Source organism: Sinocyclocheilus anshuiensis, unplaced genomic scaffold, assembly GCF_001515605.1.
Source record: "Sinocyclocheilus anshuiensis isolate Anshui unplaced genomic scaffold, SAMN03320099.WGS_v1.1 scaffold1486, whole genome shotgun sequence".
NCBI lineage: Eukaryota > Metazoa > Chordata > Actinopteri > Cypriniformes > Cyprinidae > Sinocyclocheilus > Sinocyclocheilus anshuiensis.
In genome coordinates, this window is record NW_015552651.1 from 7,396 (window position 1) to 21,899 (window position 14,504).

Consider the following 14,504-nt stretch of genomic DNA (forward strand, 5'->3'; position numbering starts at 1 on the left):
GAGAAGTGCTCACTAACACAGATTTAGACAGATTTGTGAACAATATTTGAGAGAAATAGGCCTTTTGTGTACATAGAAAAAGTCTTAGATCTTTTGAGTTCAGCTCATGAAAAATGGGGGCAAAAACAAAAGTGTTGCGTTTATAATTTTGTTCAGTATACTTATATATATATATATATATATATATATATAAATAACCCATTTCACAAAACAAAATAATTTACACAAATTATGTTGACATGCATATATGATTGGTTTTAATATTGTATGGATGTGTAACGATACTATAATGTAATGATGAAGTGTGCATGTGTGGAGGGTGTTGTTTTTTTCTGTAAAAGCATGTAGAGTGGCAGTAATGCAGCGCTGTGAGGTTGGGCATCATCATGCAGGCGCATTCAGTTCGGGTTCAACCGCACGCACTAAACGGGAGGTTGCTCATATCTCGGGTGCTAAAACGTCTTCCTTTTATCTGACGTACGTCTGCTTTCATTTCCGTTCACTGTAAATATCACTTCGTCGTCTGAATGGTCTCCATAGTCTCCACGAATATTTTTATCTTTCTCTTGTGTGCCGTTCTTTTTTGTCTCAGCTTGTCATGAAGCTAAATAGCAGTTAGCCTAGCAGCGTCGCTACTCCCTGTAGCTGGACTGGAAAAAGTGGCCTAAAAATTCAATCAATGAAAACCCCCTTCAGGACCAGCTCTTAGATGTCTCTAAACTGTTACAAACCAGAAAAGGTCAAGAGGACGCAGCAAAGGTGCTTACAAAGGGAAAGAAAATAAGTCCGGGTGCTGAGAAATAGAGTGAACAGGAAAACGGAGGAGGACAGCAACAGCAGCTGGTCGGCAGAAAAACACCAACATCCCTGTGATGGCAAACGAGCCGGTTATTCTGAACGTGTATGATATGGTAGGTGACTTCAAACAAATGCAGAAAACTCGTTCCCGTGACAGAGGTGTGTAGTATTCAACCCCTCCAAACCCTGTTAGGTTTTGGACATGTTTAAACGTGTACGTAGTCAGCTTTACTAGGTTTTGAGACTTAGCCATGTCAGCATGCATTTCACAGCTCCATTAGTAAATGCAATGGAAAAGAGATAACGATTTATAGTCTAAGGAAATGTGTGCAGTATTTGGCAGCTTATCAGAGAGGATCCAGCTTTTATTTGCTTTCATCAACAGTACTTAAGTCTAACCACATTCCTGCAGTAACAGGTCATCAAGTTTGTTAGATGAAGAATTGTATTCATATGAGTCTAGCTGAAAGCTTCGACCCAGTTAATTCAACTGTCATTTGAATCCACCTGTGTGATTTGAGACAGCTGTTGAGAAGAAGCTTAACATAAAGTATGCTTTGCTTTTTAAAACGACAAGAGAACAGCTCAATTAATCATTATTACATTACAGCAAGATTGCGAGTGATATTTCTTTTATAGAGAGTTCAATCAAGAGCTAATCAATATCAAGGAACTTGCCTGTCAGACAAAAAATCAGCAGTTTGTAATGTTCTTTTCTGACAAACTCAAAAGCATCAAGCTTTGTGTGTTCAACAAGCAACAGGCAGTGTCAGTGACAGAACCACGCTGTTGAAATGGGGATGTCTGCATCTGAACTGGAGGGAATATCCGTGCTCTATTATGCTCAGCACCCAGCTCTCCGCGCATCTAGGAACTGACATAGCGGCCGAATCTCTGTGGTCGCTATCGCTGGCAGCGATGTTCGTAGACTGGCGAGGCTAAATGCACTGGCGGGGAAACGGCTCGTGGAGGCCAACACTGGGAGGCCGTAACAGGCACAGACAGCGGCTCTGCGCTGCTCTGAGTCAGGACGAGTAACGCCATATTAATATTATTAGGAGAAAACAGCTCTTTTTGTGAGGATGTTTTTCTTTTACTGAACAAACATGAACATTGCATTTGTCACCTACAGGAACAAGGGGAACATAATGCAGTGCTTGGGGGTCGGGCCTCCAGCGAGCTCTCTTGGCCGGTCCGTCAGGATGAGGGCTTGGCAGCCGAGGGTATTCCGCTGTCATGGCGGAGGTTCCTCCTCTGTCCATGGTGCCTTTTCTCGGGTCCTGTCGACTGCCTGCGGTGAACTTCCGGCTCATATTGAGGAGCCGCGGAGGGTGTGGCAGGCTGCTTATCCGTTCTCTGACCAGAGCGGGGCGCAGAAGAGGAGCGTGATGGTGAATGGAACATGCGCCGGAGCATCAGATGACTCATCGCCTCAGAGAAGCGCTCAACGACCGACTCCACGGCGTACCCGAAAAGGCCGGAGGGAGTGATCAGTGCGTTGAGGAATGCCTTCCGGTCAGAGTCCTTCAGGTCAGCTAGGGTCAGCCATAGGTGCCTGTGTAGGACTACCATGAAGCGCATTGAACGACCAATGGCTTGAGCAGAGCGCTTTGTCAACATCAGCGCAAAGTCCGTCTCTGTGCGCAGTTCTTTCACGACATCTGCATCCATGTCACTGCTGTCCAGGGACTGCAGGAGCTTAGCTTGAAAGACCTGCAGCACTGCCATCGTGTGCAGCGCGGATGCCGCTTCGCGAGGTTTAAGCCTTGTCAGCGAGGTGGGTGGTCAATCTGTAAGGCTTAAAAGGCAGGCTGAGGTCTGTGCCAAGCGTGGCCGAGAAAGGGCACCGATGCACAGCGGCGGTCTCCTCGACGGGGGGCATACGCACATAGCCGTCGGCCTCCGCCCTGTCCATGTGGGAGAACATGACCTGAGTGGACGCGCGCCGTCTGGGGTGCAGACCACGACTTCACCACCTGCTCTCGTCAGCGAAAAGGACTGGCGAAAGGAGCGATGGCAGGCCCCGAGGAAGGGCTCGTTGGCGGCAGTGGGCCTCGTCCCCATAAGGCCATGAGCGATGCTCCTCCAAGTCCTCAAAACACGTGCTGGCAAGTCAGTCCAGTGCACGCAGTCAGACTCGGAGAACGCCACCTCAGCGTGGGCCAGGCCCAGGCAGGCGATGCAGTGCTTGTGCTGGTCCGGGGGGGTCGATGGGACCCGCACGAATTCAGCAGAAGGTAGCCATCGGATGTGGTGAACCGGTCTTATGATGATAACGGTGTAATGCCCCCAAAACGCAGTTGTCGTGTAAATGAACTGCCAAAACACAAAAAAAATTTCATTTTTAGTTAAAAATGGTGTTGTGTAAATGTCCCCAAAGTGTAAGTTTTTGAAAACGACACTCTTACTCTCTCCATATAAACTGCAAATTTGTGAAAACAGTGACATCATGCACATGCGTGTCATGTGTTCAGTCTATAAGAATGCATATGCGCAGGCATGTCGTATTTCTTTACAAAGTGACATCGCCAACTTCTGGCTTGGCATGCATAAAACAGTGTTTTTAGTCATTTTCGTGAAACTGTGTAAAGGGGGATCATTTTAACAATGTTGTCTGTACTCAAAACTTAAACGCATTTCCATTTTTAGTGCATTGTTGTCATGTAAACGTACCCTCAGAGACTGGAAGTAGTGCAACAATCCATTCCAGAAGTAAAAATTCTATTAATTGTCTCCATATGGAAATAGCTTTTTAATGATAAGTTATAAGACATTAAAGACAGACCTACTCTGAGCTATGAGGTTGTTAATCAATGGTATATGCTTTTGTTGGAGCTATCAGGCCACATTATTTCAATTTATTTTTAAACAATCAAGTTCAACAGCAGAATTCCTGGTGGAAAATCTACATTACCCATAATTCTGAAAAAGCCTTCACCAGTCAGAGAATCGAAACAAAAAAATCTAAACAAAAGCAATTTTTCACCAGAAGTACTTTTTACCGCCCACCCACTCCCATAAAGCACTACAAATGAGTCAAGTTTCCCTACGCTCTCAAAGTACTTGAATATTTGTATGCATAATATGTAATAAATATATATTTAAAAAAAAATATAAAATATACATCTTTTTAAATTATATTTATATTTTTCCATCATTTTTAATTTGATTATGTCATTTATAATTCTTCATGGATGTATATATTATATCCTATAATATTATTTACATACTGTATTTAGCACTATTCATTTACATTTAACAGTGGACAAATGCATTGTGGACTGAAAAAAAGACTAGAAAATTTACTGGAAAAATTGACCTTACCTTTTAAGTGTCATTGATCACTGAGTAACCTGAATAGTCTCCATTTAAATATTTAGTCTGTCTCATGTGTCTCATTGACCCTTTGAAACAGGGTCATGGAAATGTATACTTTCCTTAGGCCTCTTCACTCAGTCATAGTACTATGTTGGGCTATTTTAAGCATATGTTCTCACATAAAGATTAAGGCTAGAAATTTGAGCTACTCCAGGTTTTAAAAGATGTCAAGTAATCTTAATTTGGATGGGAATCACATTACAAGTTGTATGCCCTTAGTTTAGCCTATAAACCATGTATGAGATGTGCAGCTTATTAAGCAGGAAATGGGAAATTTGTCAGTACAAGTCTTTCTATTTTGACAGATAAGTGGCCTGTGATTTCTAAAATGTAGTTTGTAATTTTGAGGCTAATTCGTTATTAATCATACACATCCACGAATATCGTGGATTTATGTCCCCAAACGTTGTTGTCATAAACCCAGGTTCTAGCATGACCATGAGGTCTTTAACTGGAATGAAAAGTCCCATTCCCAATAAGTTCCCATAGGAACTTGTCAGTGTGAGATCTCCCACATAATTCATGTTCAGAGCATTTTATTTTCTAATCGCAGCTCTGTTGGCATAAGAGTACTCATGCTGAAAATCACACTTAAAATCCTGTTGCTGATCACAGAGAGACGAATCCCTCTAGTGAGGAAGGATATGTATAATAAGCTTTAAAGTAATTGAGGCCAGAAGGATAAGTAGAGTACTTTCTATAATATAACTCTCTATAATAAGAGTACTCTCATTATTTGACAACCCTGAATGATAATTCTTGATAAATTTTGATAAAGATCTCTTTACACTTATTTTTGACTAACCTTTCGTATTTTTAAATTATGTTTCAACAAAACAACACTGTGCCAAAAACGAATGTGCTAATGAATATATTACAAATGTAGATAAAGTAGCGCAGTACACTTAATGCCATAAAGTGTTGGACATCTAGAACCCAGCTGGTCCAGTGACATCTTATTTTCTGGGGATACATAATAAATTGGGGGCAGCTGTCGGATAATTCCTCAAACAGCTGACCTGTTGATGAAATACGCTGGGTTTGAACACAAAGGTTTTTCATGCGTTGAGTCACATTGGCTGTCTCTACATATCCATATGTTACTCTTCAATGCATGTTTGCTCTTTTGAATGTGGTAATCATCTTGGATACTTGTTTAGTTTAATTGTTCAAATGGTTTTAATAAATCATAATGGATTAGTAGTGTAATCGTAAAGATCATTTGCATAACAAAACCTAAAATAATTCATTTTAAAATGGACCAAATTTTATGAATTTAAAAAAATAATAATGATTATAGCTGTCTTATGAATATCCATTTCAAATGCACATATCATATTTGGGTCACCTACAGAATATTTCAAAAAGATCAACAGATTTCCTCATAATTTGAAGGCTCTGTCACTGAGTTCTGCACATCCCCCATTTGTTTTAATAATGATTTAAGTTGCCCATATACCTTAGTCAGGGTAGCGCCATGTTTTATTTTTGACAGGAATGAAAACAAAACCGTATGGGTAGAAGTACAGTTCATTCAATGGATTGTTGTTTAACAACATACCAGTTGTTCAGCTGACGAAACGCCTTTCTAAAAAAACAGAAAATTGTGAGTTGTGAAAATTACACAAAAATGACACATTTATACAGTGTGTACCATTGTAAAAACTCTAATTCAGGGGTTTACAGCTCTGGCCCTCGAGGTCCACTTTCCACCTTGATCAAACTCACCTGTCGGCAACTTTCTAGTAATCCTGAAGACCTTGGTTAGCTTGTTCAAGTGTGTTTGATTAGGGTTGGAGCTAAACTCTGCAGAAAAGTGGACCTCGAGAGCCAGAGTTGAGAACTCCTACTCTAAGTCTGTCCCTCACAGTCTCATTTTCATCCGTGTTAAATTCAGTGTGGCGTCTAACCTCACTAAGATCTATAGGAGTGTAGTAGTACTGTACATTGGAGCCCATTAAGTCCATAGTTAAGAATGGTTTATTATGGAGAATGAGAATCTATTGAATATATTAACACCTATTATTAACATCCTTTGCAGATTTAACCACCGCCACTGTCATTAAACACTGCAAATCAAAACAGCAACCCAGTTGTCCTTGAAACACTTTTATCATTTGACTGTATGTGACTCAGCCTTGTTTTGTTTCCTTATAGTACTGGATCAATGAGTTCACTACCTCTCTGGGAATTGGAGTCTTTCACTCAGGAATTGAGATCTATGGCAGAGGTAAGGCTCGCATTATGACTCAGACACAAATGAGTCAAGCTATTTAGAAATCCAGTGTTTAACTTGTATGACTGCAACAAAGAAAGGGGGTGTCTAAACATGACTAAACCTCACATCATAGATGATCTGTTGACGCAACAGGAAAAGACCTTTAACATTTTAAGCAGTTTCTGCCTCCGAATGTATTCTTGAATGTTGTCTGTGTGAACAAAATGCCTAATAAGAGCACACAGCCTTCTAGGGTGTTTAGAAGTACAGACAAAGTGCTTTTACTGGATGCTAATTGCACTAACAGCACAAGATACTGATCATCAAAGTTTGCTTTTCGCCTTCACCTCAAATAGACAGACAGATAACATATCATCCTCACTTGTGTAGGTTATAAATAGATGTTCATTTACACTATCTACACCCATTGCTGAAGTGTGAAACTGACTAAAACTAGTAAAAACATTTTCATTAATTAAAATGAAACAAAATATAAAGATTAAATGAAAAATGTAAATAGAAAATAAAATAATTGTACTGAAAGTACTACAATTACTAAAATACTGAAATAAAATAAATTAAAACTAAATAGAAATTTAAAAAATAATAAAAATGACAAACAAAATTACTAAAACTTAAAATGAAATGAAAACTGAAAATTATACAAACAATATAGCATAAATAATAGTATATCAGTAATAATAAGATCTATAGGAGTGTAGTAGTACTGTACATTGGAGCCCATTAAGTCCATAGTTAAGAATGGTTTATTATGGAGAATGAGAATCTATTGAATATATTAACACCTATTATTAACATCCTTTGCAGATTTAACCACCGCCACTGTCATTAAACACTGCAAATCAAAACAGCAACCCAGTTGTCCTTGAAACACTTTTATCATTTGACTGTATGTGACTCAGCCTTGTTTTGTTTCCTTATAGTACTGGATCAATGAGTTCACTACCTCTCTGGGAATTGGAGTCTTTCACTCAGGAATTGAGATCTATGGCAGAGGTAAGGCTCGCATTATGACTCAGACACAAATGAGTCAAGCTATTTAGAAATCCAGTGTTTAACTTGTATGACTGCAACAAAGAAAGAAGGGGGTGTCTAAACATGACTAAACCTCACATCATAGATGATCTGTTGACGCAACAGGAAAAGACCTTTAACATTTTAAGCAGTTTCTGCCTCCGAATGTATTCTTGAATGTTGTCTGTGTGAACAAAATGCCTAATAAGAGCACACAGCCTTCTAGGGTGTTTAGAAGTACAGACAAAGTGCTTTTACTGGATGCTAATTGCACTAACAGCACAAGATACTGATCATCAAAGTTTGCTTTTCGCCTTCACCTCAAATAGACAGACAGATAACATATCATCCTCACTTGTGTAGGTTATAAATAGATGTTCATTTACACTATCTACACCCATTGCTGAAGTGTGAAACTGACTAAAACTAGTAAAAACATTTTCATTAATTAAAATGAAACAAAATATAAAGATTAAATGAAAAATGTAAATAGAAAATAAAATAATTGTACTGAAAGTACTACAATTACTAAAATACTGAAATAAAATAAATTAAAACTAAATAGAAATTTAAAAAATAATAAAAATGACAAACAAAATTACTAAAACTTAAAATGAAATGAAAACTGAAAATTATACAAACAATATAGCATAAATAATAGTATATCAGTAATAACACTATTGTCAAGTGCTTGTCAGAGCGTTTTAATACTCAGACTAGGGGTGCGCGATATAGTAAAAATTATGTATATCACAATTGTTTTTTTTCTGCCAAGATCACAATCGGCAGTCTAATCACAATTTTCCTGAAATAAACAGTGTTTAAAATGTTTAGGTACTGTAGCTTTTTAACAGTAGCATTCAAGTAAGAAATTGAATAATCAAATGTAAAAATAAAACATTCCTTAATCTTCACTCAGTGAATTAAATATACATTGATTCTTATTAAAACTACAAAAGTTCTTTAGTCAGGAGCAGTGAGTGATTTTTCTCTTTTGTTTTTGTTGTTTGATTAACATTAATGACACAGACAGCAGCATGTGTCACTTTCAGACCAAATACACTGATCCAGTATACTGAGATACAACCAATTTTCTCCCAAATGTTTACGTTCAAGTCACAACTGACTATGTGTGTGTAAACCTTGTGTGTTTTTGACATAGCCATGTGTGTATTTGAGTTTAAGTGCAAAAGAGAACTGTGACAGCCAGTTTCTGTGTGTGCGCTCTGAAACCCGTATAAAAGTCAGAATAGCATGTGTGTGAAGTCATTTAAAAGTTTAAACTGGCAAGACTTTAAAATTCATGCAAATGATAAAATGTGCACTGTAGCACAATACTAGCAATCTCTCTGTAAAGACCGATCTTGGAGATATTTTAATAACCTAACTCGTATGTTCTCTTTTATTGCAGAGTTTGCCTATGGAGGACATCCTTATCCTTTTTCAGGTATTTTTGAGATAACACCTGGTGACGCCACTGAACTGGGAGAGACATTCAAATTCAAGTGAGTCACAATATTTATCTCCATGCTGTCTGCAAAATATTTCTGCAAAAACCTCTTCCTCTCTCGCCCTTTCTCACACTCTCTTTATTTTCTACTTGCTTTCTCAGAGAGGCCATTGTTTTAGGGAGTACAGACTTCACAGAAGAGGATGTGGAGAGAATTGTGGAGGAAATGGGGAAGGAATATAAGGGGAACGCCTATCACCTTATGCACAAGAACTGCAATCACTTTTCCTCAGCACTATCAGAGGTAAGCTGAAGGAAGTATATATATATATATTATTATTATTATTAATCTTTTGGGTCCACGTTGCCATAAAGAGTCTAAAATCTCATGATATCTCACTCCTCACGTCTGCGGCAGATCCTCTGTGGTCGAGAGATCCCTCGCTGGGTGAACCGACTGGCCTACTTCAGCTCTTGTGTGCCCTTCCTTCAGAGCTGCCTACCAAAGGAGTGGCTGACGCCGGCCGCACTGCAGTCCAGTGTTAGTCAGGAGCTCCAGGGAGAGCTGGAGGAGGCCGAAGATGCTGCAGCCTCTGCCTCGACGCCTTCCTGCGCTGTGGCACCTGCTCCCAGACCTACCCGACACCAACCACGCCGATGAACCCTGCTGCCTTGAGTGACGGGCCATCTCTGGTTTGCTGCCAATAGAGCCCTCACCCCCTCTCCTGAGAGACTAGCAATTCACCAGCGGACTAGATGAAACCCACCTTCTGTGTTCACTGATTTATTTCAGTACGCTCAAGTGACCGTTACGGGCCTGGAAACTATCAATCTTGTTTACTGTAAAACCTTCTATGGGTTCGTCAGTGTTTTGAATTATGTTTTGGCCTTTTATGTTTTGTTTTAAAAACTCAGGACTTGAATACACAATGGCTCTGTTTATTCACTGTTTTTTTGTTTTTTATTTTTTTAATGCTTTTCTTGTGCTGGAGTTGCTCACTAGCCTTTTTCCCCTTATTCCTACAGAAAGCGCCTAGTCATTTTTTTATGGAGAACATTTGTTTACAGATTTCTTGCGTTCCAATCCGTGTATGATTGTGCTGTTGTGTGCGGGTTACAAAAGCCAAATTTCCACACTTTTGTAATGACATCCCACACTTTGGTGACTGTGACTGTGCCTGAAGATTTTTACCGTTACGTGCTCAAAGAGCTCTGCACTCTTTCTCTACAGATCTCTACCTGTTCAGTCTGTTTTGAGTGGCAGACTTCTTATCCTATGAGACCTTCCTCAGATGTTTTACACCTTTTTCGTTTTTAGAGTCTTATATGTACTTGAGACAACATTTGTATTCCATTTTATGATTATTAAAGAAAATATACGAAATATACTGTTCTCAAAGTTATCAGTTAATTCTGACAACTCAGTGGAAACATACAAGAGTGTTTAATTTAAAGGCATAATTCATTTTGAAATTTAAATTTGTCATTATTTGCTCATTCTCTTATTGCTTTGAATCCGTATGTTTCTCTTTGTTTTGTCAAACATAAATGGAGATATTTAGAGATGTCTGAGCTGTGCTTCTCCATACAATGAAAGTGAAAGGTTACTAGTCTCCAAAAATAAGTGCAATGAAAGTAGTCCATACAACTTGTCATTGTGTGGAAAAGAGCAGCTTGGCTGTTCTACTAAACATCTCTTGCATTCTATGGAACATTGGAAATCGTGGATTTCAAAAGACATGAGGGTGAGTGAAAGATGACAAAAATTAATTTCTGGTTGAACTACCCTTTAAATCTCTAAACAGGTTATGTTAACGTCCACTACATTAGTGTTAATAATATTTTACACATTACAGCTAAAGGGTATAGAACACATCTTTATCATATAACATCTATTTCATATCCCACTTTGTGTCAAGTCAAATAGTTTTGAAATGAGCAAACCCTGTGAGATGTGTTGCTAACATCAGTTGAGTTTTATAATGTATTATAATGGTACATTTCAACTCAGTTTTAGCTGTTTTTCTTTGTGTCCTCTGAAGTTTGATCATGGTCTTTGTGGCACTGAATAATGTTAGAGAGTCATTCAAAAATGAAAATGCTGTCATCATTTACTCACCCTCATGTCTTTTGAAATCCACATGATTTCCGTGGAACATGAAAGGAGATGTTTAGTAAAACAGCCAAGCTGCTCTTTTCCAACAATGAAAGTTAATGGTGACCATGGCTAAGGAAGATTTCTAGGCAAGATTTTCAATTATTTATAGACTTAAACTTCAGTCCGTTCCTCACACAAAGCTATCATACAGCTTCAGGCAACTTAGAAAATTACTGCTCAAGTTGTATGGACTACTTTCGTGGCACTTGTTATTTAAGACATTTTTGGGTGAACTATTACAAAGCTGTAAAATGCTAACAATCAAAATGAGCTATTATAAGTTCAATTAGAATTTTCTCAGAGCCGAGTTAAGATCCCAGACACCGTTTCCACAGTGTCTGTATTCACAGAGTCTGTTTCCTCCTGAGTGTTTGTCCTCGCACAGCAGGGAAAGGCCTTCAAAATGTCACCGATTCCATTCGTAAGGAAGATTGAGAGGAATGGGTCCACCAGTGGGCCAAGATAGAGAAGAAGATCAGATACAAATCCCAAGTAGTATACATAGGAGCTTAAAGACAATGCTTTGAGCAGTGTATTAAGGATAAAGGGAAGGTAAAGCATACTGTAATTACTCAAGATGACCGCCTGCATACCCAGAATCTTGTTTTTGTTAGTCACAGCTGCTGGCCGTCTTGTACACCACAAGGCTCTAAAAGAATCCAGAAAGAAAAACACCAGGAATGGTAATGGGAGAAGAAGAGCTATGGAGAATAAGATGACATATCCTTGGTAAGCCAGAAAGAGTATTGCAAATGGAGCTGCCCACACAGCCAATGAAATCATGCTCGACTGCTTGAGTTTCATGCAGAAGGCATTATACTGTGGACAGGTTACCAACAGATATCGCTCCTGAGCAACACAGACCATGAACACGATGTTGGAAATGATCCCGAAGTAGAATATCAGGGAGGATATATCCATACTCGACATACTGGTTTTCTCAGCATCCTCCCCAGATGCCTTCGGCCGCCCAAGGATGTTGAAGATGTCGGATGCGAGCAGGCTGATAAGGTAGACAGGAGCAGCCTTGCCAGTTTTTGCCTGCATGCCCATGAGGTAGATAGAAAAGCCAATGCCAGGAAGCCCAACAGCAAATGTGATCCATCTGATGATCTCTTGGATCTGGTCTACATTTATGGTGCCATTGTTCTGAGGAGCCGTGTTATTACCGTCCAATACTGTGGTGGTATCCATATGTTGCAGAATCATACTGGTAGTTTCTAGTTCTAGTTACCCTAAATGTGATTAATATATCCAAGGTGATGCGTTTGGTAATATGCCATGTCAAGTAGAATATATTCTTCAGTTCTAGTAAGCGATGCAGAAAACTCTGTGGCTCTTTAATGTGGTAAACAGATCGGTTTATTTTAGCTATCACCATTTTTATGGCTCATCTGCAAACTGTTCCTGTAAGCTCTTTCATTGCTTGTTAGTCAATGCAAATATTTCCTATGTATTCACATTAGTTTTATCTACGCAAGCTCTTTCTAGAAGCAGTTTGGACCACTGAGGAGTGTAATGTTACACATGAAAAATAAATACATTCATATATTTTTAATACAGAATATTGAAATGAATTCAAACAATTTCTGGCAATTTATTTAATTGACACATTATATATAAGATGCCAACACATTCAACAATATTGTAAGCAACAGTATGCATTTTATATAGTTAATAGATTAATGACTTACACAATAGTAACAAAGCAAACCATTGCTAACTTAAGACCACTTGAATACTGACAATCTCTTGGAGCAAATATACAACAGTTAATAAATATTGTTATATGATGTCTTCTATATTTTTGCCCAGAGCAGCATTCGCCTGATGCTATCCTGCCCTTGCCTGACACTAAATCGGATCATTCATTCAAATTTGTATTGTATTTCCTTTACAAAAGCACATTGGCATGACACATTCAAGCATCACAGTCAAGCACACAGATCTTTTAAATCTTTGACTATTATTATATATGTGAAAAGTGAATGAGAGCATATTATCTTTCCTGTCTGATACTCGAGTAATTGTTTTGAGAATATGAAGAGGGCTGTGCCAAGGAATCACTGATAAAATGCATCTGATCTGTTTTAACGAGAAAAAATGTAGCAGTCCTAAGTTGAATCATTTAACATATGCTTGTTCGCAGTTACAGTACATAAATAGAGCCCTGAAATTGCGTTTTTGTTTACCTTTGGCCTAATATTCTGTAAACACTGCATGTATAAAATGAGAAATCGTAGGTTTGATACTGAACTTTATGTGTGACACGATTGATAATTAAGGTGCAGGTAAAAAGCTTAATTGTTTATTGTCATGAGTTTAGGAATGTATGAAGCACAGCTCACACAGAACTCACTTTCAACCAAGCAGCTTTCTGTTGGTCAATGCAGTGAATCCACGTGGCCAACATGAATGGGGAAATCTTTTGCCCTCTTGCAAAATTTCTAATCGGGTGGATTCCCAGTTGAAATGACTGGATTTCGCCCATGAAAATTCGCTGAACAACCACAAATGAGAACGCACATTTAAATGGCCAACTAGATTTTTACGTTTTATGAAAATAATGTAAGCGGTGCTTGTGCATGCAGAACTTGATGCCACAATGCTAGGGTCCTTCAGGTAGTTGGGAGATGCTATAAGATTTTAAATTGTTCTTTAGTATGTTGCGATGTAATTGCTAGGTGGTTGCCAGAGTGTTCGGGTGGTTGTTTCCTGGTCAAATCATATGGTTCGGATCTCTACTTCCATTTTATTGGTAATTTTTCCTGTTTTATTGTCCATCAGTTGAAAATTTTAAATCTAATCACTTAGGAAGCACCACTAATTAAACATACACTATTTGAACTGTAATCCTTTTAGGTAAATACTTGTAAACATGGATCAATGGGAATCCAAATCAGGAAGAGAATGAAAGGTATTAAATGGACGCAGATATAAAGCAGTAGGGATCATGCCGAATCATCCATTTCATGCCATGTTAATAAAGTCTAATTGTTAAAACGTCCTCAGCATGTCTCATGTTTCAAATCTGTAGCCTTTTTGTATCATTTTACAGATTTTGCTGTGGTAGATATCATCACATTCAAAGCATTCCAAATGCTTGACTTGTGTGGGCTTGTCAAAATGAAGCATTTATTGTGTTTATTGTTCTTGGTTTGTGGCCCTAGATCCATTCTCCATTATATCTGTTGTTTCAATGTATGTTTTGAAGACTGAATGTGAGCAAGTTTGGTTTTTTGGGGTTATTTTAAGTCTGGAGAAGGCGATGAACTCTTTGTAACTGTATCTTTGAAAGCACCAGATGATGCACCTGTTCCTGTCCTCGCGCGCAAGGCATCATCACACGACCAACCAGCACAGCATCTCCTTTCTTCTCCTCCTTTGCCTGAGAGCAGAGGAAGAAGAATGAGGGGTTTATACAGACCCAGACAATGTGGGGAAAATGTCATGTTGTGTATTTGTCT

The 14,504-nt window shown here is 38.7% G+C and overlaps 2 protein-coding genes across 6 annotated transcripts in view; one reads left to right on the forward strand and one right to left on the reverse strand.

Moving 5' to 3' along the window:
• The first annotated feature begins 399 nt into the window (after positions 1–399).
• On the forward strand, positions 400–10,259 carry LOC107667078 (desumoylating isopeptidase 2). The gene is made up of 5 exons (XM_016458677.1): positions 400–911; positions 6,334–6,406; positions 8,841–8,934; positions 9,042–9,183; positions 9,298–10,259. The coding sequence occupies exons 1-5, from the start codon at positions 873–875 to the stop codon at positions 9,538–9,540; spliced, it is 591 nt and encodes a 196-aa protein (XP_016314163.1). The 5' UTR covers positions 400–872; the 3' UTR covers positions 9,541–10,259.
• A 2,363-nt stretch (positions 10,260–12,622) lies between these two features.
• LOC107667063 (dynactin subunit 1-like) overlaps positions 12,623–14,504 on the reverse strand; it is a 31,968-nt gene continuing 30,086 nt past the window's right edge. For all 5 annotated transcript variants that reach the window (XM_016458655.1, XM_016458654.1, XM_016458658.1 and 2 more), the window contains one exon: positions 12,623–14,425. In XM_016458655.1, the coding sequence (XP_016314141.1) occupies positions 14,288–14,425 (138 nt within the window). In that variant the 3' untranslated portion in view covers positions 12,623–14,287. The remainder of the gene's footprint in view (positions 14,426–14,504) is intronic.

Coding starts and splice junctions, on each gene's coding strand:
- LOC107667078 (XM_016458677.1), top strand. CDS start 873: ATGGCAAACGAGCCGGTTATTCTGAACGTGTATGATATG. Junction 6,407..8,840: donor AATTGAGATCTATGGCAGAG/GTAAGGCTCGCA, acceptor CTTTTATTGCAG/AGTTTGCCTATGGAGGACAT. Junction 8,935..9,041: donor GGAGAGACATTCAAATTCAA/GTGAGTCACAAT, acceptor TTGCTTTCTCAG/AGAGGCCATTGTTTTAGGGA.